The sequence below is a fragment of the Mustelus asterias genome, chromosome X (genome assembly GCF_964213995.1).
Source record: "Mustelus asterias chromosome X, sMusAst1.hap1.1, whole genome shotgun sequence".
Lineage (NCBI taxonomy): Eukaryota > Metazoa > Chordata > Chondrichthyes > Carcharhiniformes > Triakidae > Mustelus > Mustelus asterias.
In genome coordinates, this window is record NC_135834.1 from 3,194,487 (window position 1) to 3,218,376 (window position 23,890).

Sequence of the window (23,890 nt, forward strand, 5' to 3'; positions counted from 1 at the left end):
CTGAGGTGATTGAGGGGCACAAGATCCCGGAAGAAATACATTTCCAGATCCCACAGAAATGAGACAGACAAAGGAGTTTATTTTTACCAGCTTTTTTTGGTAAAAACTAAGATCTATTTTTCAAATGAAAAGCCAGATGTTCAAAAATCAACTTCAGAAGCAGAATGAATGAGGTGACTGGGCAGCGGTCAGTGAGGAGACCATTTAATGGTCTCCAGGTAACATGTCCTGGATTCCAGAAGGCGGACACCAGTCCAGCCATCAGAACTCAGAGCTCAGCAAAGCCGCTGCAAGCCATTTCCTCTCAAACAACGAGGAGTTGCTTGTAAACCCTGTCGTCAGAAAAACACAGAAAAGAAGATGCTGTTTACCTTACAGACTGTCATATTTACACAAGATTGTCAGGGGTTACATCACTTCGTGATTTGCTTGCAAGGTTTATTCACACAAAAGTGATGTTATGCAAACAATTTACCAGCATTGTCACCCGCATTATGTAACATTCTGGACCAAACTGCAGAAAAAATGTTATATTAACCAAAATAATTTAATCTTCTCTCAATACACTGTCAGCCATGATGAGCTCAAAATGGTGGCGCCTCAGTGACCGACAGACCCGTCCCCACCAGTACTGTACCCCAGTGTTATACAGTGACAGACCCGTCCCCACCAGTACTGTACCCCAGTGTTATACAGCGACAGACCCGTCCCCACCAGTACTGTACCCCAGTGTTATACAGTGACAGACCCGTCCCCACCAGTACTGTACCCCAGTGTTATACAGTGACAGACCCGTCCCCACCAGTACTGTGCCCCAGTGTTATACAGTGCTAGACCCGTCCCCACCAGTACTGTACCCCAGTGTTATACAGTGACAGACCCGTCCCCACCAGTACTGTACCCCAGTGTTATACAGTGACAGACCCGTCCCCACCAGTACTGTACCCCAGTGTTATACAGTGACAGACCCGTCCCCACCAGTACTGTGCCCCAGTGTTATACAGTGCTAGACCCGTCCCCACCAGTACTGTACCCCAGTGTTATACAGTGACAGACCCGTCCCCACCAGTACTGTACCCCAGTGTTATACAGCGACAGACCCGTCCCCACCAGTACTGTACCCCAGTGTTATACAGTGACAGACCCGTCCCCACCAGTACAGTACCCGTGTTATACAGTGACAGACCCGTCCCCACCAGTACTGTACCCCAGTGTTATACAGTGACAGACCCGTCCCCACCAGTACTGTACCCCAGTGTTATACAGTGACAGACCCGTCCCCACCAGTACTGTACCCCAGTGTTATACAGTGACAGACCCGTCCCCACCAGTACTGTACCCCAGTGTAATACAGTGACAGACCCGTCCCCACCAGTACTGTACCCCAGTGTTATACAGTGACAGACCCGTCCCCACCAGTACTGTACCCCAGTGTTATACAGTGACAGACCCGTCCCCACCAGTACTGTACCCCAGTGTTATACAGTGATAGACCCGTCCCCACCAGTACTGTCCCCCAGCGTTATACAGTGACAGACCCGTCCCCACCAGTACTGTACCCCAGTGTTATAGTGACAGACCCGTCCCCACCAGTACTGTACCCCAGTGTTATACAGCGACAGACCCGTCCCCACCAGTACTGTACCCCACTGTTATACAGCGACAGACCCGTCCCCACCAGTACTGTACCCCAGTGTTATACAGCGACAGACCTGTCCCCACCAGTACTGTACCCCAGTGTTATACAGCGACAGACCCGTCCCCACCAGTACTGTACCCCAGTGTTATACAGTGACAGACCCGTCCCCACCAGTACTGTACCCCAGTGATATACAGTGACAGACCCGTCCCCACCAGTACTGTACCCCAGTGTTATACAGTGACAGACCCGTCCCCACCAGTACTGTACCCCAGTGTTATACACTGACAGACCCGTCCCCACCAGTACTGTACCCCAGTGTTATACACTGACAGACCCGTCCCCACCAGTACTGTACCCCAGTGTTATACAGTGATAGACCCGTCCCCACCAGTACTTGATGGACCAAATGGCCTCCTCCTGTATTGTAGGGATTCTATAGAAAATAATTTTATAACCCAGCTGGGGTGACATTGTCACGATCTCAGAGCATTGTACATAACTCTGGGAAGATATCTTTGTATGGGACAGGGTGTAAAAGTCACACTATAAGAAGTGGGTGATGGCCTTTCTTTTGTGGGTGAGCCCAGAACCAGGGGCACTGCTCTAAAATTAGGGGCTGCCCTTGACGGAGGCAAGGTGTTAAGACCCAGGTCAGAAACTGCAAGGTGTTTTGTGAAGTTAGCCTCGACGCTAAATTTTTATTTGATTTTGGCATTAGGGTGAGCAGAAGGTGTTTCACTCCAGGTATGATTCAAGTGACCCACTAGAGAGTTTTTATCAAACAAAGTTTATTTAAGAACACAGTTAGAATATAAGATTTAGCATAACTTTTACCAATTACAAGGTTCAAACATGACAGTATAAACCGTAACACGTTATAAACCCCTCTGTTGTTCCAAGGCAAACACTATCCCACAGACAGACACCCTTCTTCAGACTTGGCACAGAAAGCAAGTATGCTCACATGATGCTGGATTTGCAGCTTCTTTACACCTTTGAATGTTGGATCAAATCTCTGAGGCTTCCCAGTCCTGGAACATTCAACAAGCCTCTGTAGAGAGAGAGACAGAGAGACTGCCTCTTTCCACCAGCTTCTAACAGCAACTAAAATTTAGACTTTTCTGTAGAAAAAACTGTCTCGCCATATTGCCTGACCTGTCAATCATCCGCAAATCAAGCTCCACTCAGCAATCCCCAAAGAACCATTAAACCACAGAACACTGCATTAGTCCAGATTAAAATCAGCATGATGTCAATTATACTGCCTCAGTAACAATTAGAGGACACTGGTTAGACAACATGGCACCAACAAAATGCTAAGACCTACTTGAAAAACTTAGAGAAACATTAAAATACATTTCTTAAAGACATAATATTGTCACAGAGAAGAAATTGCTTTGAGTTGTGCAACTTTGGAACTCTCAGAAGGCGGTGAATAATTTTAAGGTGGAGGTGGATGGTTTCTCTTGCCTGATAATATATGGTTATCGGGGGAAAGATGAGAATGTAGAACGTGAAACACAGACAGATCAGCCAGGATCTTATCACATGGTGGAGCAGACTCTAGGGGCAAAAGGTCCATTTCTGCTCCCATTTCATTTGTTTGTATACCTGGCACAAAGGAAGATGGTTGTGGTGATTGGAAGTCAGTGCCAGGACATCACTGCAGAAGTTCCTCACCGTCCATCTTCAGCTGCTTCATCAACGACCTTCTCTCCATAAGGTCGGAAGTGGGGATGTTCGCTGATGATTGCACAATGTTCAGCACCATTCGCGACTCCTCAGATACTGAAGCAGTCCATGTCCAAATGCAGCAAGACCTGGACAATATCCAGGCTTGGGCTGTCAAGTGGCAAGTAACATTCACACCACACAAGTGCCAGGCAATGACCATCACCAACAAGAGAGAATCTAACCATCGCCCCTTAACATTCAATGACATTGCCATTGCTGAATCCCCAACGATTAACATCCTGAAGTGCTGGGAGGGGGGGTTACCACTGAATGCAAACTAAACTTGACCTGGCAATATAAATTCATATGACTACAAGAGCAGGTCAGAAGTTGTAAATTCTATGCAGGAACTCACTAAGGTTCCTTAGACAGCACCTTCCAAACCCATGATTGCTACCATCTAGAAGGACAGGGGAAGCAGATACCTGGGAACGCCACCACCTGGAGGTTCCCCTCCAAGTCACTCACCATCCTGATTTGGAAACATATCGCCATTCCGTCACTGTCGCTGGATCACAATCCTGGAACTCCCTAACAGCACTGTGGGTGTACCTACACCACATGGACTGACTGATGTCCAATAACAATCCAGGTCAGTCAAGGCAGCCTTGAGGAGCTCAGAGAATGTATCCGCGATAGCTTCCTTGAATAGAATGTAATGGAACCTACAAGGGAGCAAGCTATCCTAGATCTGGTCCTGTGTAATGAGACAGGAATAATTAATGATCTTGCAGTCAGGGATCTTCTTGGAAGAAGCGATCACAGTATGGTTGAATTTAAAATACAGATGGAGCGTGAGAAGGTAAAATCCAATACCAGTGTCTTGTGCTTAAACGAAGGAGACTACAAAGGGATGAGGGAGGCGTTGGCTAAGGCAGACTGGGAGCAAAAGCTTTATGGTGGGACAACTGAACAGTGGAGGACCTTCAAAGCGATCTTTCAAAGTGCTCAGCAAAAGTATATACCAGTGATAAGGAAGGACTGTAGAAAAAGGGATAATCAGCCATGGATATCTAAGGAAATAAAGGAGGGCATCAAATTGAAAGAAAATGCATACAAAGTGGCAAAGATTAGTGGGAAACTAGAGGATTGGAAAATCATTAAAGGTCAGCAGAAAGCCACGAAAAAAGCTATAAAGAAAAGTAAGATGGATTATGAGAGTAAACTAGCTCAGAATATAAAAACAGAAAGCAAAAGTTTCTACAAATATATAAAACTAAAAAGAGTGGCTGAAGTAAACATTGGTCCTTTAGAGGATGAGAAGGGGGATGTAATAACTGGAAATGAGAAAATGGCTGAAGCATTGAACAGGTATTTTGTGTTGGTCTTCACAGTGACACAAATAACATGCCAAAAATTGACGACAGGAAGGCTATGGCAAGTGAGGACCTAGAAACTATCATCACGAAAGAGGTAGAGTTGGGCAAGTTAATGGGGCAAAAGGTAGACAAGTCTCCAGGCCCTGATGGAATGCATCCCAGGGTACTGAAAGAGATGGCGGGGAAAATAGCAAATGCACTAGTGGTAATTTACCAAAATTCGCTGGACTCTGGGGTGGTTCCCGCAGATTGGAAAACAGCAAATGTGATGCCACTGTTTTTAAAAAAAGGAGGTAGACAAAAGGTGGGTAACTATAGGCCGGTTAGCTCAACTTCTGTAGTAGGGAAAATGCTTGAATCTATCAAGGAAGAAATAGAGATTCATCTGGATATAAATTATCCCATTGGTAAGACGCAGCATGGGTTCATGAAGGGCAGGTCATGTTTGACTAATTTGGTGGAATTCTTTGAGAACATTACATGCACAGTGGACAATGGGGAACCTGTGGATGTGGTGTATCTGGATTTTCAGAAGGCATTTGATAAGGTGCCGCACCAAAGACTGTTGCATAAGATAAAGGTGCACGGAGTTACGGGTAATGTATTAGCATGGATAGAGGATTGGTTAACTAACAGAAAGCAAAGAGTGGGGGTAAATGGGTGCTTTTCTGGTTGGCAATCAGTGACTAGTGGTGTGCCTCAGGGATCAGTGTTGGGACCACATCTGTTTACGATTTACATAGGTGATTTGGAGTTGGGGACCATGTGTAGTGTGTCAAAATTTGCAGATGACACCAAGATGAGTGGCAGACAAAGTGTGCAGAGGACGCTGAAAGTCTGCAAAGGGATATAGATAGTCTGAGTGAGTGGGTGAGGGTCTGGCAGATGGAGTACAATGTTGGTAAATGTGAGGTCATCCATTTTGGTAGGAACAGCAGCAAAATGGACGATTATTTAAATAGTAACAAATTGCAGCATGCTGCTGTGCAGAGGGACCTGGGTGTCCTTGTGCAAGAATCACAAGGAGTTGGTTGCAGGTGCAGCAGGTAATTAAGAAGGCAAATGGAGTTTTGCCCTTCATTGCTAGAGGGATGGAGTTTAAAAACAGCAAGATTATGTTGCAGCTGAATAAGGTGCTGGTGAGGCCACACCTGGAGTACTGTGTACAGTTTTGGTCTCCTTACTTGAGAAAGGATATACTGGCACTGGAGGGGGTGCAGAGGAGATTCACTAGGTTGATTCCGGAGTTGAGAGGGTTGGCTTATGAGGAGAGACTGAGTAGACTGGGGCTATACTCATTGGAATACAGAAGAATGAGGGGAGATCTTATAGAAACATATAAGATTATGAAGGGAATAGATAAGATAGCAGGGAAATCGTTTCCACTGGCAGGTGAAACTAAAACTAGGGGGCATGGCCTCAAAATAAGGGGAAGCAGATTTAGGACTGAGTTGAGGAGGAACTTCTTCACACAAAGGGTTGTAAATCTGGAATTCCCTGCCCAGTTGAGGCTACCACATTGAATGTTTTTAAGGCAAGGATAGATAGATTTTTGAACAGTAAAGGAATTAAGGGCTATGATGAGTGGGCGGGTAAGTGGAGCTGAGTCCACAAAAAGATCAGCCATGATCTTATTGAATGGCGGAGCAGGCTCGAGGGGCCAGATGGCCTACTCCTGCTCCTAGTTCTTATGTTCTTATAATCCTGGAACTCCCTCCCTAACAGCACTGTGGGTGTACCTATACCACATGGACTGACTGATGTCCAATAACAATCCTGGAACTTGCTCCCTAACAGCACTGTGGGTGTACCTACACCACAAATAATGAGGGGCATAGATCAGCTAGAAAGTCAATACCTTTTCCCAAAGGTAGGGGAGTCTACAACTAGAGGGCATCGGTTTAAGGTGAGAGATACAAAAGCGTCCAGAGGGGAAATTTTTTCACAGAGGATGGTGAGTGTCTGGAACAAGTTGCCAGAGGTAATAGTAGAGGTGGGTACAATTTTGTCTTTTAAAAAGCGTTTAGACAGTTACATGGGTAAGATGGGTATAGAGGGATCTGGGCCAAATACAGACAATTGGGATTAGCTTAGGGGTTTTTAAAAAAAGGACGGCATAGACAAGTTGGGCCGAAGGGCCTGTTTTCATGCTGTAAACCTCTATGACTCTATGACATGGACTGCAGAGGTTCAAGATGGCAGCTCATCACCACCTTCTCAAGGGGCAATTAGGGATGGGCAATAAATGCTGGTCTAACCAATTTCACCCAGATCCTGTGAAAGATTAGATAAAAAAATACATTATAGCTTCATAAAATGTCAATGCACTTTTACAACTCAAAAATGATTCACCATCACAATATTGGCTCTGATATTAATGTGTAACAGCTTCAGTTTCTCCCCAAGGATGAGTTCATCCTCTCCATTTACATACAACTAAGTGCAGCATTCAGGTTCCACACTTGCATCATCTTCACTCAAAAGATTTCCACTGAAGTTGAATCCACTCCAATAAACTGATTTCATCTCTTGATTTGACAGGTACCTTCCTCGGTGTAATCTGCACGTATTTAAGGTACTAAAGGAACTCCAGTGTATTCCTTACAGTGAGTGAAAGGACAAGGTGCTTCAGTGGATAAAGGGAATTTTTAAAAATCCCCTCCTGGAGAGAGACAGCAGATATTTTTGTACACCATTTCAGAGAGAGAGAAAGGAGCAGACATCCACCACTGTATTCAGTTCAACCTCATCCAAACCTGAATTCCACTCGTTAGACAAGGGGTGGGCAGAAGCAACTACCCATGACAGCCCATGATCTGAATTTAAGTTGGCTTGGCGCACATAAATGTATCTCCTCAGGCTTCTGGTATTTGAGATGGGGGTCAGAGCATTATAGAATCCCTACAGCACAGAAGGCGGCCATTCGGCCCATCGAGTCTGTACCAACAACAATCCCACCCAAGCCGTAATCCCGCAACCCTCATTTACCCTGCTAATCCCTGGGTCAATTTAGCATGGCCAAATCAACCTAACCCGCACATCTTTGGACTGTGGGAGGAAACCGGAGCACCCGGAGGAAACCCACACAGACACGGGGAGAACGTGCAAACTCCACACAGACAGTGACCCGAGCCGGGAATCGAACCCAGATCCCTGGCACTGAGGGACAGCAATGCTAACCACTGCGCCACCATGCTGGGTGATCAGTGAGCTACTTGAGATCTTCTTTACAAAAGTCACTGGGCCAAACATTATACATCAATTACACCCATGAATCGTGCTGCAACTTCTCTGTAAAAACGGTCATCCCATGCCAACAAGGGAAGCAGAATGTTTTGAGTAGAGCAATATATTCCCATGGTCAGATACAACCAACGTATTAAGTGACAACTTTAACTGTATGATGGGTCCAAAATGCTGATGTTGAGCATTGGCTCCTGCTTTGGTTTGGTATTATTTTGATGGTGGGCAATATGTGGTGTGCAAGGGCACAGCTTACAGCTCAAGTGGAAGTCTCAGATGCACTTTTTAAACAAAATAGGAATGCAAGCTCTGTTGAAAGACAGCACTGATGTATCGCAAATAAATGTAAAGACCCAGTCTGTGCTTGAACTGAAGCTGAATGGTGCGTTTAGGTTCCCTGTCCACACACAAAGGGCATCAGAACACATTACTCACATCAAAACTTCAGCAAGTTAAAATGGATAAACTGTGATTCATCTGCTCCAGGTTGCTACACTACCATACACAGCTGATCTTTCACTCCTTACTTGTCCTTGTTTTAAAACAATCTCAAAAGTTTCATTTTTAGAAATCAAATAAAAAGAACATCATTGAATTTTATCTTTGCATAGGGCACGGACTACACAAAACTTTACACCAGACCCAGATTACAAGATTCTTGAATTATGGTACGAATTAAACAGCTTAAAGGGAATCAAAATTTTGTCCTCATTTACTCAAATCCCAGACCGAACCCCGCCAGTAACAAACCAGAGACAACTAGAAAATTAAAATCACCATTTACTATTAGCTCAGCATCTTTTGAATTGTACATTTTGTGGATTATACATGTTTAAAAAAAGATGTTACAGGTAGTGATGGGCAACACATCGCCATATCACAACATTAAGTTGTACAATACATAAACAAGCTCGCCATGTTTTCTTCCATTCAGCTTTTCTTGCACTTTTTGTAATCTATTTGCATAGGAAAAATATTTTTAAAAATTGTCACAACATATATTTTTACTGTGACATTATTACATGAAATGTCACATTAATAAAAAAAGACATTAGCCATCACCAGACTGCTTTCTTCCCCAATTTCTCTCTGGAATTTTTACACGTTAAAGAGCTCCAATTAAATCTGCCAGCCCAAACAAGCTGCTGTACAGTAGGTACTATTGAAAGGCATTGTTTCAAAGCATTTATTCTACATTGTTGTAACTGGTCTACAAGATCCTCTCAAGTTCAATCCACAACATAAGCAATGATATTGAGACAACCTGCCACACTCCACACAGCCAGAGGTAAAACTATCGTTTTGGAAAAACACATCAACATTTTGAAGGTTTGATTAAATAAAAAGAATATACCTGCAAATGAACTGAAGTGTGGAACTGGAGGCAGTTTATCGCCACTGAACTAAACGAGTTCCCTCATTAGCCACTCCCTGCAACAGCCAGTCCCTCCATGAGTTTGACTCCACGAGTGGGGAGTTTACGTTAATGAGAAACGTCAATGCAATCCTTTAGGGCCCCTTAGCATTCGCCTTTCTGATCTATTTCCTTAAATTACCTCAAAGAAAGCCGACTGAAGTTTTCAGAACAACCTTAACATGCGTCTCATCAGATGTTTGCACCCAATATCCCCCAATCCTAAATGACACTACCCCCGAGTGGTCACTTGTCATCAAACATCTACTTTATAAAACAGCTTACGGAGCTGATCTAGCAGTTGGGCAGCTCTAAGGGGTAAGGAATGTCAAACAGTCTTTTCCTGAAGATGGTTCCACTGTTGATCTCCATTCCTTTTGATATACTGGGCTCTCACAATTGTAGGCTCTCTCCTCTGCAAGTGTTTCATTCGGCCATTTGAGTTACTTGTTAGCATGGCTCCTCTTGAGTTGCTACAAGCAAAATTCAACACTTGTCCAATTATATCCTCAGTGTGGACCTTAGAGGAGACCAAAAAATTCCAAGTCTTTACAGTGTTGGAAAGGCAGAGTAAAAAGGTTTCCACCTCTGGCAAAGTCCTCCCAAAGATAGCAGATTTTCCACTGTAAATGCTTCACTGGATAGATTAGGTCTGTGCATCTGACTACTCTTTTGCAACCATATGCAAGGTAGGATACCAGGTAACGCTTAACTGACAGGAGCACCTAATTTATGGACAAACTAGACTGAAGTGTTCAAATTTAAAAAGTACATTGATATTCAAGTTTCAATATCATTGGCATGATTGAGAACCTGTCGAATTTTACATACCTTAGAAGTCATTTTTAACTGTTTTACTAGCTTATTGCGTACTCATTACTCTTCAATTTTCACTTGGCAGGGGAGGATTATATAGAACAACGGCATCTCAGGTGATCATCATTTATGGAGAAAGGCTGATCAACTACAGCCACATATATTACAAGACAGGCCAGACCTTTCACAGACTCGGTGAAAATGCACTGCAAATGGCTGGAGAGACACAACCTCCACCCAAGTAAAATAAATAAGTTATGATCCTAGTCAGCTATTTCAGTGAAAGCAATGTACCCAACAAGGATTTCAGAGCAGAATTGTAGAAAAGGCTTGGGCCAGATCACTAACTACGGACTGAAAGTTTGACGATGATCCAAAACGTGCAGTACACAACTGTACGAATAAGTACCTCAAGAACAAAAGATGTAAAATCAAGAATGAAGAATAACCAGTAGATTTGTTAAGCTCTGAACAGTCCATTCAAACCTCCAATCACTTTTAACACATGGTCACAGGGAGCAATTTTCTAGCACAGCTCAACAGAAAATTCAATTTCTCACAGAAACATGCTCGCACATTCTCTTCCTCCCCCCCCCCCCCCCCAGCTATACACTCCCTTGCCCCCGATTGCCAGTGAGAATCTGCTTCAACAAACTTCAGTTACTTGTGTCAGGCTGTTGAACATGTATACAATCCCACTGCGGTTCTTCCTGCCCGACCAAGATAAGCAGCAATGTCCTTGCTGTGTTTTTAAAGGGGTTGTAAGCATCGTTCTCCCGAGAGTAGGAACCACAACTTGGGGGTAAAGTCATTCACTGAAGACACTATCTGTGGAAATTCACTTGAGGATTATGTGGTAACTGTCACTGCCCTCAGCTGTAGGAAAGGAATGGGGAGGGGGAAAAAAAAAAGACATTAGAACAAAATTAGCTCAATCCATTCCTCTCCCAAAACACTGGATTTATAATTCTTTTTTTCCTGAGGGAAACCATTTTCAGATGAACAAGAAACAATATGAAAGTGCAATGGGGTCATAAAGCTATTTTACTTGTCAAATTGGATGCGTCAAAAACATCAGTGTACACAATTCATACATATATAGGGGGTAGCCTAGTGGTATTATCACTCGACTATTAATTCAAAAACTCAGCTAATGTTCTGGGGACCCGGTTTCGAATCCCGCCACAGCAGGTGGTGGAATTTGAATTCAATAAAAATATTTGGAATTAAGAATCTACTGATGACCATGAAACCATTGTCGGAAAAGCCCATCTGGGTCACTAATGTCCTTTAGGGAAGGAAATCTGCCGTCCTTACCTAGTCTGGCCTACATGTGATTCCAGAGCCCCAGCAATGTGGTTGACTCTCACCTGCTGTCCAAGGGCAACTAGGGATGGGCAATAAATGGTCAGCCAGCGACGCCCATGTCCCATGAATGAATAAAAAAAATACACTGGCCACGACTGAACGTCTGAGGGAAATGGGGAACAACAGAAATAAGCAGGATAAAGACTGCACCAGTTTCTGAGCTGTCTGAAGGAAGAGGACAAGTCACTGAGGGAAACTATTGTAACTACCAAACAATTAGCTAAGTTATCTCGCGACATATTTGGATTTATATGATTTTGTTATTGAAGAAATTAAAAGGTGGGTAAAAATTTTAGTATTTTCGAATAGTCGACAACCTCAGTATGGTAGCTTAACAGTTATGTCTGGATGAGTAGCCCAGAGGTCTGGACCAATGCTCTGGAGATACAAGTTCAAATCCTACCACAGGAGTTAAGGGATTTAAATTCAATTTTTGTGGAATGCAAAGCCATTCTCGGAAATGATCAAACTACTGGATTGTCATAAAAGCCCAACTAGTTCACTAATGCCCTTTAGTGAAAGGGCTTTAGCAGATTTAGTAGAAATCTGCTGTTTTGACCTAGTTTAACCTGTTGCAACTCCAGACCCAAAGCAATCTGGCTGATTTTTAATTGCCCTCACAAGCCACTCAAAAGTGTGATAAGGGCACACTTGGAATACTGTGTACAATTCTGGTCACCCCATTATTGCAAGGATATTATTAAACTAGAAAGAGTGCAGCAAAGATTTACCAGGATGCTACCGGGACTTCATGGTTTGAGTTATAAGGAGAGTTATTGGAGAGGATTTATTCCCACTTGGAAATAAGTGGACGTATTAGCGAGACACAACATGGTTTTGTGAAGAGGAGATAGTGTCTCACGAACTTGATCGAGTTTTTTGAGGAAGTAACGAAGATGATTGATGAGGGTAGGGCAGTGGATGTTGTCTACATGGACTTTAGAAAGGCCTTTGACAAGGTCCTTCATGCAGACTGGTGCAGAAGGTGAAGTCGCATGGGATCAGAGGTGAGCTGGCAAGGTGGATACAAAACTGGCTCGGTCAAAGAAGACAGAGGGTAGCAGTGGAAGGGTGCGCTTCTGAATGGAGGGCTGTGACAAGTGGCGTTCCTCAGGAAACAGTGCTGGGACCTTTGCTATTTGTAATATATATATATATATTATATATAATATATACACACACATATATATATATGATTTGGAGGAAAATGTAACTGGTTTGATTAGTAAGTTTGCGGATGACACAAAGGTTGGTGGGTTTGCGGAAAGCGATGAGGACCATCAGAGGATACAGCAGGATATAGATCGGTTGGAGACTTGGGCAGAGAGATGGCAGATGGAGTTTAATCCAGACAAATGTGAAGTAATGCATTTTGGAATGTCTAATACAGATGGAAAATATACAGTAAATGGCAGAACCCTTAAGAGTATTGATAGGCAGAGGGATCTGGGTGTACAGGTCACTGAAAGTGGCAATGCAGGTGGAGAAGGTGGTCAAGAAGGCATACGGCATGCTTGCCTTCATCAGCCGGGGCATTGAGTTTAAAAATTGGCAAGTTATGTTGCAGCTTTATAGAACCTTAGTGAGGCCGCACTTGGAATATAGTGTTCAATTCTGGTCGCCACACTACCAGAAGGATGTGGAGGCTTTGGAGAGGGTACAGAGAAGATTTACCAGGATGTTACCTGGTTATGGAGGGCATTAGCTATGAGGAGAGGTTGGGGAAACTTGGTTTGTTCTCACTGGAACGACGGAGGTTGAGGGGCGACCTGATAGAAGTCTACAAGATTATGGGAGGCATGGACAGAGTGAATAGTCAGAAGCTTTTTCCCAGGGTGGAAGAGTCAATTACTAGGGGGCACAGGTTTAAGGTTTAAATGAGATGTACGAGGCAGACTTTTTACACAGAGAGTAGTGGGTGCCTGGAACTCGTTGCCGGGGGAGGTAGTGGAAGCGGATGCGGTAGTGACTTTTAACAGGCGCCTTGATAAATACATGAATAGGATGGGGATAGAGGGATATGGTCCCCCGAAGGGTAGGGGGCTTTAGTTCAGTCGGGCAGCATGGTTGGTGCAGGCTTGGAGGGCCGAAGGGTCTGTTCCTGTGCTGTAATTTTCTTTGTTCTTTATAAGGAGAGGCTGGATAGACTGGGACTTTCTTCTCTGGAGCGTAGGAGGCTGAGGGGTGATCTTATCAAGATCTATAAAATAATGAGGGGCATGGATCAGCTAGAAGATCAATATCTTTTCCCAAAGGTAGGGGAGTCTAAAACTAGAGGGCATAGGTTAAGGTGAGAGGGGAGAGATACAAAGGGTCCAGAGGGGCAGTTTTTTCACACAGAGGGTGGTGAGTGTCTGGAACGAGCTCCCAGAGGCAGTAGTAGAGGTGGGTACAATTTTGTCTTTTAAAAAGCATTTAGACAGTTACATTGATAAGATGGGTGTAGAGGGATATGGGCCAAATGTGGGCAATTGGAACTAGCTTAATGGTTAAAAAGTGGGCGGCATGGACAAGTTGGGCCGAAGGGCCTGTTTCCATGCTGTTAAACCTCTATGACTCAGCTGTATTTGAGAAAGCAACTCACAAACACCTTAAGGGAAATTAGAGCTGGTGAATCAATGCTGGCTTGACAAGAGATGCTCCACAACCCATGATTGGAAAATACCAATATACACTGGTTACAATTATTTTCTTATTCAAGAGAGTATGGACACCAGCAAAAACAATTTTACTCCAAGGTGAGTGAAGCAGCTCAGGCAAGCAGTCCCACAATGTGTTTGGGAGGGTTGGCTCTTGATTTAATGATCAACTATTTTGCACCATCCTATAAAGCTCAGGAGTGCTGAACGAGTTGAACTAGAAAAGATCTTCAGTGCTGAGAAGGTTACCTACCTTTTAATGTGTCTAACACAAAACAAGATTCATCCTGGAAATTTTGGATCATCTGAAAAACAAAACAAGTTAGCGTACAAACCACGCAGATGACATGAGCAATGAGAGATTTCCTACCCGATAGGAAGAATGCCCATAACTGAATGAATTGCATCCTCCAAATCCTTTACTATAGCCTAGCTTGATGCACGCGATGAGAATCATCCCCATACAAATTCATTGTGACCTAAAGCTAATCATGGGAATAGAGGAGCAGGCCACTCAGCCCCTCGAGCCTACTTCACCATTCAGTAAGATCATGGCTGATCTCACTGCAGCCTCAACTGCACTTTCCCCGTCTCGCCCCCATAACTTTCAACTCCCTTTTCTGTCAAAAATGCATCCAATTCCACCGTGAATAAATTCAACCTCCACTGCTCCCTGGAGAAGAGCAGTCCACACACCAATGACCCTTTGGGAGACAACGGGAGTGATCTTACCAAAAACATTCCAAGTGCCAAACGAGGGTGAAAATGAGAGAGAATTGCACCCATTTTTTGGTCGAGCTTCCAGAGGCAATCATACAGAAAAATAAAATGAGGCAATGTGACACTCGCCAGCAGGGGGAGTGGGTGGAGGTAGGCAATTGCATCTGGGACTCACTAACTACATTTCAAATAATTGATGAATATTTAAATCAGCTTCGCACCAGTTTCGCCAGCAGAATGGGGCCAGTAACATCGCGAGAGGCAAGAAACCTTGATTTTGCACCTCTCGCCCGATCTTACCGGCTCGCCGAGTCGATCGAACCAGTGTGACAAACCGATAAGATTGCCCCCACCGTTTCTGCTCATCTCTCTCTCTTAAAAAGGCGCACTCTTATTTTTAAACCATGTCCCCTAGTTTTAGTTGCACTAAAAAGAGGAAAACATCTAGTCAAGTCCCCTCAGGTTCTTAAATGTTTCAACCTTTCTTCACAAGACAACCTCTTCATCCCAGGAATGGGTCGGGTGAACCTTCTCTGAGCTGCCCCCAATGCAAACATATCTTTTTTCAATAGAGACCAAAACTGTCACAATATACTAGATGTGGTCTCACTGACAGCCTGTACAGCTATAGTAAAACTTCCCTACGCAATAAACATCAACAGAGACAGAGTACAGGAATGAGATAGAGAATCTGGTGAACTGGTGCGGTGACAGTAATCTCTCCTTCAATGTCAACAAAACGAAGGAGATTGTCATCGACTTCAGGAAGCGTAGTGGAGAACATGCCCCTGTCTACATTAAAGGGGACGAAGTGCAAATGGTCGAGAGCTTCAAGTTTCTAGGTGTCCAGATCACCAACAACCTGTCCTGGTCCCTTCATGCCGACACTATAGTTAAGAAAGCCCATCAACGCCTCTACTTTCTCAGGAGGCTAACGAAATTTGGCATGTCCGTTACAACTCTCACCAACTTTTACAGATGCACAAAGTTCCGGATGTGTCACAGCTCGGTATGGCTCCTGCTCTGACCAAGACCACAAGAAACTACAAAGGGTCGTAAACGTAGCCCAGTCCATCACTCAAATCAACCTCCCATCCATCAATACTTCCTGCTGCCTCAGAAAAGCAGCCAGCATAATCAATGACCCCATGCACCCCAGACATACTCTCTTGACATTCCCTTGGATAAGGCCATTGTGAACAAGGATGTTTTTAGGAATCTTGCTTTGAACCACAAAGCCAGACGGGAAGCCAAAGTAAAGTTTGAGGAAAAGAACAAGACAAGAAAGGGTCAATGGTTTTTCCAGAAGCTCAGATTCTAAATTTCTTTTCAGCATAAATAAAAATTCAATTAAAATGCTTTGAGTAGTGGTGTGGTAAGTGAAGAAATTTACTTTGCTTGAATAAAGGAAGAGAGCTTACACAATAGAGGACACCAGCTTATGATCCTCAATGAGCCTATTTAATTAGCTCATGGAATAATGAAATCATGTAAACATGAACCTTAACAGAACGAGTGTCAGAAATGCTGGAGACATTCTGCAACAGAGGATAGCAAAGATTAGGACCAACTGACTGGACAACTATCAAAAAAAGACTCAACGAGACTGCACCTTTCATGACCAAATGTCTCAAACTCTTTTCAGCCAATGAAATACTTTGAAAGTGCTTAATGCCCTGCAGGAACCAATCAAATTATCTCCCAACAGGGAAGGAGATCACAAACTAACAATTGCCATTCCCTAATTTGGTCATCAAATCGAATGTTTCGAATGCACCAGCGCTCTCTCAACCATAAGGAAACTCTTTCTGGCAGGTACTGGAACCCCCTCCCCCCATTACCCTATCAGGGAACTGCCATTGGTGAAGCCAACAAGCAGGCCAACCAGCATCATTGTTGCTCCGACTGAGTGTACAATTTTTCTTGATGACTACAAGAAAACTTGCCAATAAATCTTCATGCCCTTGCCGGAAGGATTCTCTAGTCTTAAGAATGTGAACTGATGCTCAATTCGAGAAGCCAACAGGTCCATCCCCTGGTACCTACATATGCGGAGCATTGCTTCAATTATTTATGATGGATTTTCCATTCCTGAGGGTGAATTGTGGGACTATCCCAACTAACTGTTGAGCATAGAGCATTAGGGCCAGAATGAATCTCCTCAAAGCTTCTCCAGTGAGTATCCTCTTGCTTGTTAATACGGGCTAGGGGAATACTGTCTGTATACCAATGTGTTCATACTGTCCATCAATGCTTTACATGCAGCTTTACCATCTTCGGTTGAAATTGTCCTGTTGTTTAGCTGCCTAGATTCCAGTCTCCTCCTGTGTGGGAAACCCAGCCTAATAGTCGCTGTATGATACCGGTCACATGCTGGTGCCATAGCATTCTTGGTAATACCCATCCTGAGATTGGCTGGGTAGACAAGCCTGATCGTCCCAAAATTGATTTCCCTCCACTTCTCAATGTCAGCACATCTTCATATGTACTCAAGCACATGGCTTCCCCATGATTAAAATCCAGTTCAAGTGAAACTCTTATGGTACATGAAGGATTAAGCACTCGGTAGGTACCAAGATTATTTTCATCACAACTCCATTAGGTACTTACCTCATCGCTTACAAGCACATGAATACCCGTAGGTCCCTGTTTGTAGATTTGATGGATTTGACGAGGAGAAATATTGAAAAGTTGAGCAATCTTCTCAGTCATTTCAATTGCTGTTAATTCTTCAAAATAAATGGCGTGGTACACTGGAACAAAGGAATGCACTAGTCAAGAGTTGCAGTTTTAAATGGACTTTTTTGCTACTAAAATACTTCAATATTCATCTTTTATTTACACTTAACCACACCATAAACAGTAAATAATGAATTAAAATCACTAAAGACAACATTGACTACTTCCCATCGGCCCTGCAATGTTACAATCCATCTGTGGGCCAAAACTCCCTTTATACCGCCTCGATGTACAATACTCGTGAATTTATCCTCCAGTTTCTCAGCTGCTCCTTGCAATAAACCTATATTTACTAGTTTGAGGCTTCAGAGAATAGAAATATTGCAAAAATACATTCAATCCCCACCCCCTGACACCTGCGTAATTAATTTCTTCCCCAGTCAACCTACTACAGCTTTCCAGAACTAAGCAACCATTTTGAATGACCGAAATTAAAATACGGCACATCATAACTAAAATTCAGAATGTAGCCATAAAACTGCAAGAAAACAATGACAATTATCGCAACAACAAATCCAGAATATCCATCCTACCCGCCAGCTTCAATTTCTAATACCTAAAAGACGTGATTGAAACAAAATATTAACATATCGCATGACTCCATTTGCCATATAATACCTTCACTGAAGCGTTTCCTTCAAGGCTGCGGAGAGTTGAGAAAGGCAGCTGATAAACGGCTATGTGAGTAAGGGATGGGGTCGGATGATCTGAAAGCGTGCAACAGAAGTCCAGGACTCCATTAAGGGCATAGGCCAAATAAAATGGGGCCCGTGACCTCTTGAGCCTGATTTTGGACAAATTGCAGCAAGAAAACAGAGGCTGCAGTACTCCTGTGACTGGGCAGATTTGCATTGCGCCATGGTAAAAACCATTCCCATACAAAATAAATAATTCCGCGAGACATTGCCAATCATCAGCTGCCTGAATGTGTGTTTTCTGCCAATGCTGCAAATCTGCAGATTTTCCCATTTCAAATTACATTTTGCTTCATCTGTTATTGGGTTTGGTTGGATAATTGGCTGGCTAGGACTTTTTTTCTTGCCAATATTGGGGCAACATGGTAGCACAGTGGTTAGCACTGCTGCTTCACAGCTCCAGGGACCTGGGTTCGATTCCTAGCTTGGGTCACTGTGTGTGGAGTTTGCACATTCTCCCCGTGTCTGCGTAGGTTTCCTCCGGGTGCTCCGGTTTCCTTCCACAGTCCAAAGATGTGTGGGTTAGGTTGATTGGCCATGCTAAAATTGCCCCTTAGTGTCCTGAGATGTGTAGGTTAGAGGGATTAGCGGGTAAAATACGTAGGGATATGGGGATAGGGCCTGGGTGGGATTGTGGTTGGTGTAGACTCGATGGGCCGAATGGCCTCTTTCTGCACTGTAGGGATTCTATGATTCTATTCTATGATTACATTGCCCATTGCTCCTGGCAATTACATGTACGCAAGTGTTGAGGATGGCTACTCCAAATAGGCTACAGGATTTACGAGAGGAATAGGAGTTCCTGAGGGGACAATAAATATGGCTGCAGCAACACCGAATGCATTTGTACTTTCATCCATTACCAAAGGAGCCACATTTAAAGACCATGGTACGAAGGTCAGGTTACTTCTCCAGCTCTTCCTTCAGACTATTTTTCCAGGTAGGTCTGCCAGGGATGTAACATTTACTACAGCATGAAGCCACTTGACAATGAAACAGAGAGTAGTATAACACCTGCTCTTCATCCCATCAGATCCTTCAGGATGGAGGGGAACTTCCAGGGGTTGGTGTCCCCATGTGCCCGTTACCCTTGTCCTTCTAGATGCTAGTGGCCACGTTTAAGAGGGTGCTGTCTAAGGAGCCTTGAAGAGTTGCTGCAGCACATCTTGTAGATGGTACACACTGCTGCTACTGATGGTGGAAAAGTGGATGCTGAAGGTGGTGGAATGGCATGCCAATAAAGCAGGCTGCTGTGTCTTGGATGGTGCTGAGCTTCCGGGCAATTTTCCGCATTGCTTGTAGCCCAGCTTCTTCGGGGCCCGGAGGCAAGGGGGGGGGAGAGAAGAGGAGTGGGGGGTTGGGCACTGCCTCTGCTCATGCAGGAAGTTGTCAATCGGCAGAATGTTATCAGGGCCCATTGCCTTTGTAGTATCCAGTGCCTTCTGCTGTTTCTTGATCTCGGATGGAGTGAATCGAATTGGCTGGAGACTGGCATCTGAGATGCTGGGGACCACTGGAGGAGGCTGAGATGGATCATCCACTCGGCACTTCTGGCTGAAGATTGCTGCGAATGCTCCTGCCTTATCTATTGCACTGATGTGCTGGGCTCCTCCATCATTGAGGATGGGGATATTTGTGGAGCCTCCTCCTCCGGTGAGTTGTTTAATTATCCGCCACCATTCATGACTGGTTGTGGCAGGACTGCAGAGCTTAAATCTGATCCACTGATTGTGGGATTGCTGAGTTCTATCACTTGCTGCTTACGCTGTTTGACACACAGCTAGTCCTGTGTTGTAGCTTTACCAGGTTGACACCTCATTTTTAGGTGTGCCTGGTGCTGCTCCTGGCATGCTCTCCTGCACTCTCCATTGAACCAGGGTTGATGGTAAGGGTAGAGTGGGGGATGTGCTGGGCCATGAGATTTACAGATTGCGGTCGAGTACAATTCTGCTGCTGCTGGTGGCACACAGCACCCCATGGATGCCTCGTTTTGAGTGGGTACATCTGTTCGAAAACTATTCCATTTAGCACAATGGTAATGCCACACAACATCCCCAACGTGAAGTTGGGACTTCTACTCCACAAGGACCATGCGGTGGTCACTGCTACCAATACTCTCTTGGACAGATTCAATTGAACTGGTAGTTGGTGAGGATGAGGTCATGTTTTTCCCTCACCAGCTGCTACAGCGATGCCCTGGGGGACCCAGCCAGCTACCAAGCCACTCTTGATATTGAACCATAGAACCATAGAAAATTACAGCTCAGAAACAGACCTTTTGGCCCTTCTTGTCTGTGCCGAACCATTTTATGCCTAGTCCCATTGACCTGCACTTGGACCATATCCCTCCACACCCCTCTCATCCATGAACCCGTCCAAGTTTTTCTTAAATGTTAAAATGCATGTTAAAAATGCATTTACCACTTTATCCGGCAGCTCATTCCACACTCCCACCACTCTCTGCATGAAGAAGCCCTCCCTAATATTCCCTTTAAACTTTTCTCCTTTCACCCTTAACCCATGCCCTCTGGTTTTTTTCTCCCCTAGCCTCAGCGGAAAAGGCCTGCTTGCATTCACTCTATCTATACCCATCAAAATCTTATACACCTCTATCAAATCTCCCCTCATTCTTCTACGCTCCAGGGAATAAAGTCCCAACCTATTCAATCTCTCTCTGTAACTCAGCTTCTCAAGTCCCGGCAACATCCTTGTGAACCTTCTCTGCACTCTTTCAATCTTATTTACATCCTTCCTGTAACTAGGTGACCAAAACTGTACACAATACTCCAAATTCGGCCTCACCAATGCCTTATATAACCTTACCATAACACTCCAACTTTTATACTCGATACTCTGATTTATAAAGGCCAATGTACCAAAGGCACTCTTTACGACCCTATCCACCTGTGACGTCACTTTTAGGGAATTCTGTACCTGTATTCCCAAATCCCTCTGTTCAACTGCACTCTTCAGAGTCCTACCATTTACCCTGTACGTTCTACTTTGGTTTGTCCTTCCAATGTGCAATATCTCACACTTGTCTGCGTTAAATTCCATTTGCCATTTTTCAGCCCATTTTTCTAGTTGGTCCAAATCCCTCTGCAAGCTTTGAAAACCTTCCTCACTGTCCACTACACCTCCAATCTTTGTATCATCAGCAAACTTGCTGATCCAATTTACCACATTATCATCCAGATCATTGATATAGATGACAAACAACAATGGACCCAACACCGATCCCTGCAGCACACCACTAGTCACAGGCCTCCACTCAGAGAAGCAATCCTCCACAACCACTCTCTGGCTTCTTCCATTGAGCCAGTGTCTAATCCAATTTACTACCTCCCCATGTATACCTAGCGACTGAACCTTCCTAACTAACTTCCCATGAGGGACCTTGTCAAACGCCTTGCTGAAATCCAGGTAGACAACATCCACCGCCTTCCCTTCATCCACTTTCCTGGTAACCTCCTCAAAAAACTCTAATAGATTGGTCAAACATGACCTACCACGCACAAAGCCATGTTGACTCTCCCTAATAAGTCCCTGTCTATCCAAATATTTGTAGATCCTATCCCTTATCACACCTTCCAATAACTTGCCCACCACCGACGTCAAACTTACTGGCCGATAATTTCCCAGATTTCTTTTGGAACCTTTTTTAAACAACGGAACAACATGAGCCACCCTCCAATCATCCGGCACCTCCCCCGTGAATACTGACATTTTAAATATGTCTGCCAGGGCCCCTGCAAGTTCAACACTAGCTTCCCTCAAGGTCCGTGGGAATACCCTGTCCGGTCCTGGGGATTTATCCACTCTGATTTGCCTCAAGACAGCGAGCACCTCCTCCCCTTTAATCTGTAAAGGTTCCATGGCCTCCCTACCAGTTTGCCCTATTTCCGTAGACTCCATGCCCGTTTCCTCAGTAAATACGGATGCAAAAAAACCATTTAGTATCTCCCCCATCTCTTTTGGTTCCATACACAGTCTACCACTCTGGTCTTCAAGAGGACTAATTTGATCCCTCACTATCCTTTTGCTCCTAACATACCTATAGAAGCTCTTTGGATTTTCCTTCACTCTGTCTGCCAAAGCAACCTCATGTCTTCTTTTAGCCCTCCTGATTTCCCTCTTAAGTAGCTTCTTGCACTTTTTATACTCCTCGAGCATCTGATGTGTTCCTTGCTGCCTGTACATTTCATACAACTCTCTCTTGCTCTTAATCAGTGTTACAATCTCCCTCGAGAACCAAGGTTCCTTATTCCGATTTACTTTGCCTTTAATCCTGACAGGAACATACAAACTCTGCACTCTCAAAATTGAAGCCCCCATCCAGAGTACATTCTGTACCCTTGTCACCCTCAGCACTTCTTCTCAGCACATAAAGGCATTAGGAAAATTAATAGAATGTTTGGTAGTATGGAACTTGAGTATTGCATGTTGAAGTTTTTCATCTTGCACTCATCAAGACAATCACAAGAATACTAATGTCAGGGGAAACAACAACTTTTAACTATAGGAGAAGAAAGGGCGGCTGATTGGTAGGCAAGTGGACTCTGATTGGTAGGGGCATTGCCATGGAGAAGGCACCAGTTGATGGTGACTGAAATTTAAACCAGGCAGTTTGATTCCAATTTGAGATGGTCGGCCCACAGTGTGGTGCAATTGTGTGCATTGGAAGCTACATATATTAATGTAGGGGCCTAGTGGTATTATCGCTAGAATATTAATCCAGAAACTTAGCTAATGTTCTGGGGACCCGGGTTCAAATCCCGCCACGGCAGATGGTGGAATCTGAATTCAATAAAAAAAAAAATCTGGAATTAAGAATCTACTGATGACCATGAAACCATTGTCGGAAAAACACATCTGGTCCACCAATGTCCTTTAGGGAAGGAAATCAGCCGCCCTTACCCGGTCTGGCCTACATGTGACTCCAGAGCCACAGCAATGTGGTTGGCTGCCCTTGGCCAGCCAGCGATGCCCATGTCCCATGAATGAATAAAAAAAGACAGCAATGAGTGTGTAGATGAGCAAATTTCTCTCTAGATAGTTTGCTGAATTGATTTGATTGCTTACTAAAGTGTTGGTGCAGGGTATTGATGAACATTATTTACCCGCTCCCTTGTACAAGGTTAATTTACAATGTGACCTAGTCACTGGCCCCATTACCATTGGTGACATTCCTAATTTGCCTATCGAGGGGGGGACATGCTCGAAAATGGAATTGGCCATGGTCACGGTTACTGAGAGCAGCTTTTTATTCCAGATTTATTGATTCCACCAGCTGCCACGGTGGGATCTGAACCCATGTTCCTACAGCATTAGCCTGGACCTCTGGATTACTCGTCCAGATTAAGAAAGGAAAGTCGGCAATGGCGTGGAGAGAACTTGCAGATCTTAGATCAGTGTCATAGGATATGAGCATCCGCCTGCAAAGGCAGACTGCAAAGGGGCCTCAGTTTATTGGAAAAACATTACCACAGCAATGTCGCAAACCCCTATGTTGTACTGGAGTGTCAACCCAAAACTGTGCTCAATTATGAACTGCATCATTA

At 44.2% G+C, this 23,890-nt stretch overlaps 1 protein-coding gene across 2 annotated transcripts in view; it reads right to left on the reverse strand.

Annotated features, from left to right (window-relative positions):
* Positions 1-8,515: 8,515 nt before the first annotated feature.
* The window catches only part of tfcp2 (transcription factor CP2), a 115,764-nt gene continuing 100,389 nt past the window's right edge, over positions 8,516-23,890 (reverse strand). Inside the window, exons 14-17 of one of the 2 annotated variants that reach the window (XR_013495831.1) lie at positions 17,506-17,648; positions 14,429-14,480; positions 10,833-11,044; positions 8,516-8,894 (exon numbers count right to left, since the gene is read on the reverse strand). Coding sequence is in view for 1 of the 2 variants with exons in the window: in XM_078201213.1 (XP_078057339.1) it covers positions 11,007-11,044; positions 14,429-14,480; positions 17,506-17,648 (233 nt within the window). In the remaining variant the exon portion in view is untranslated. Of the gene's footprint in view, positions 11,045-14,428; positions 14,481-17,505; positions 17,649-23,890 lie in introns of both variants that reach the window. The other variant, XM_078201213.1, reaches the window with a different exon arrangement.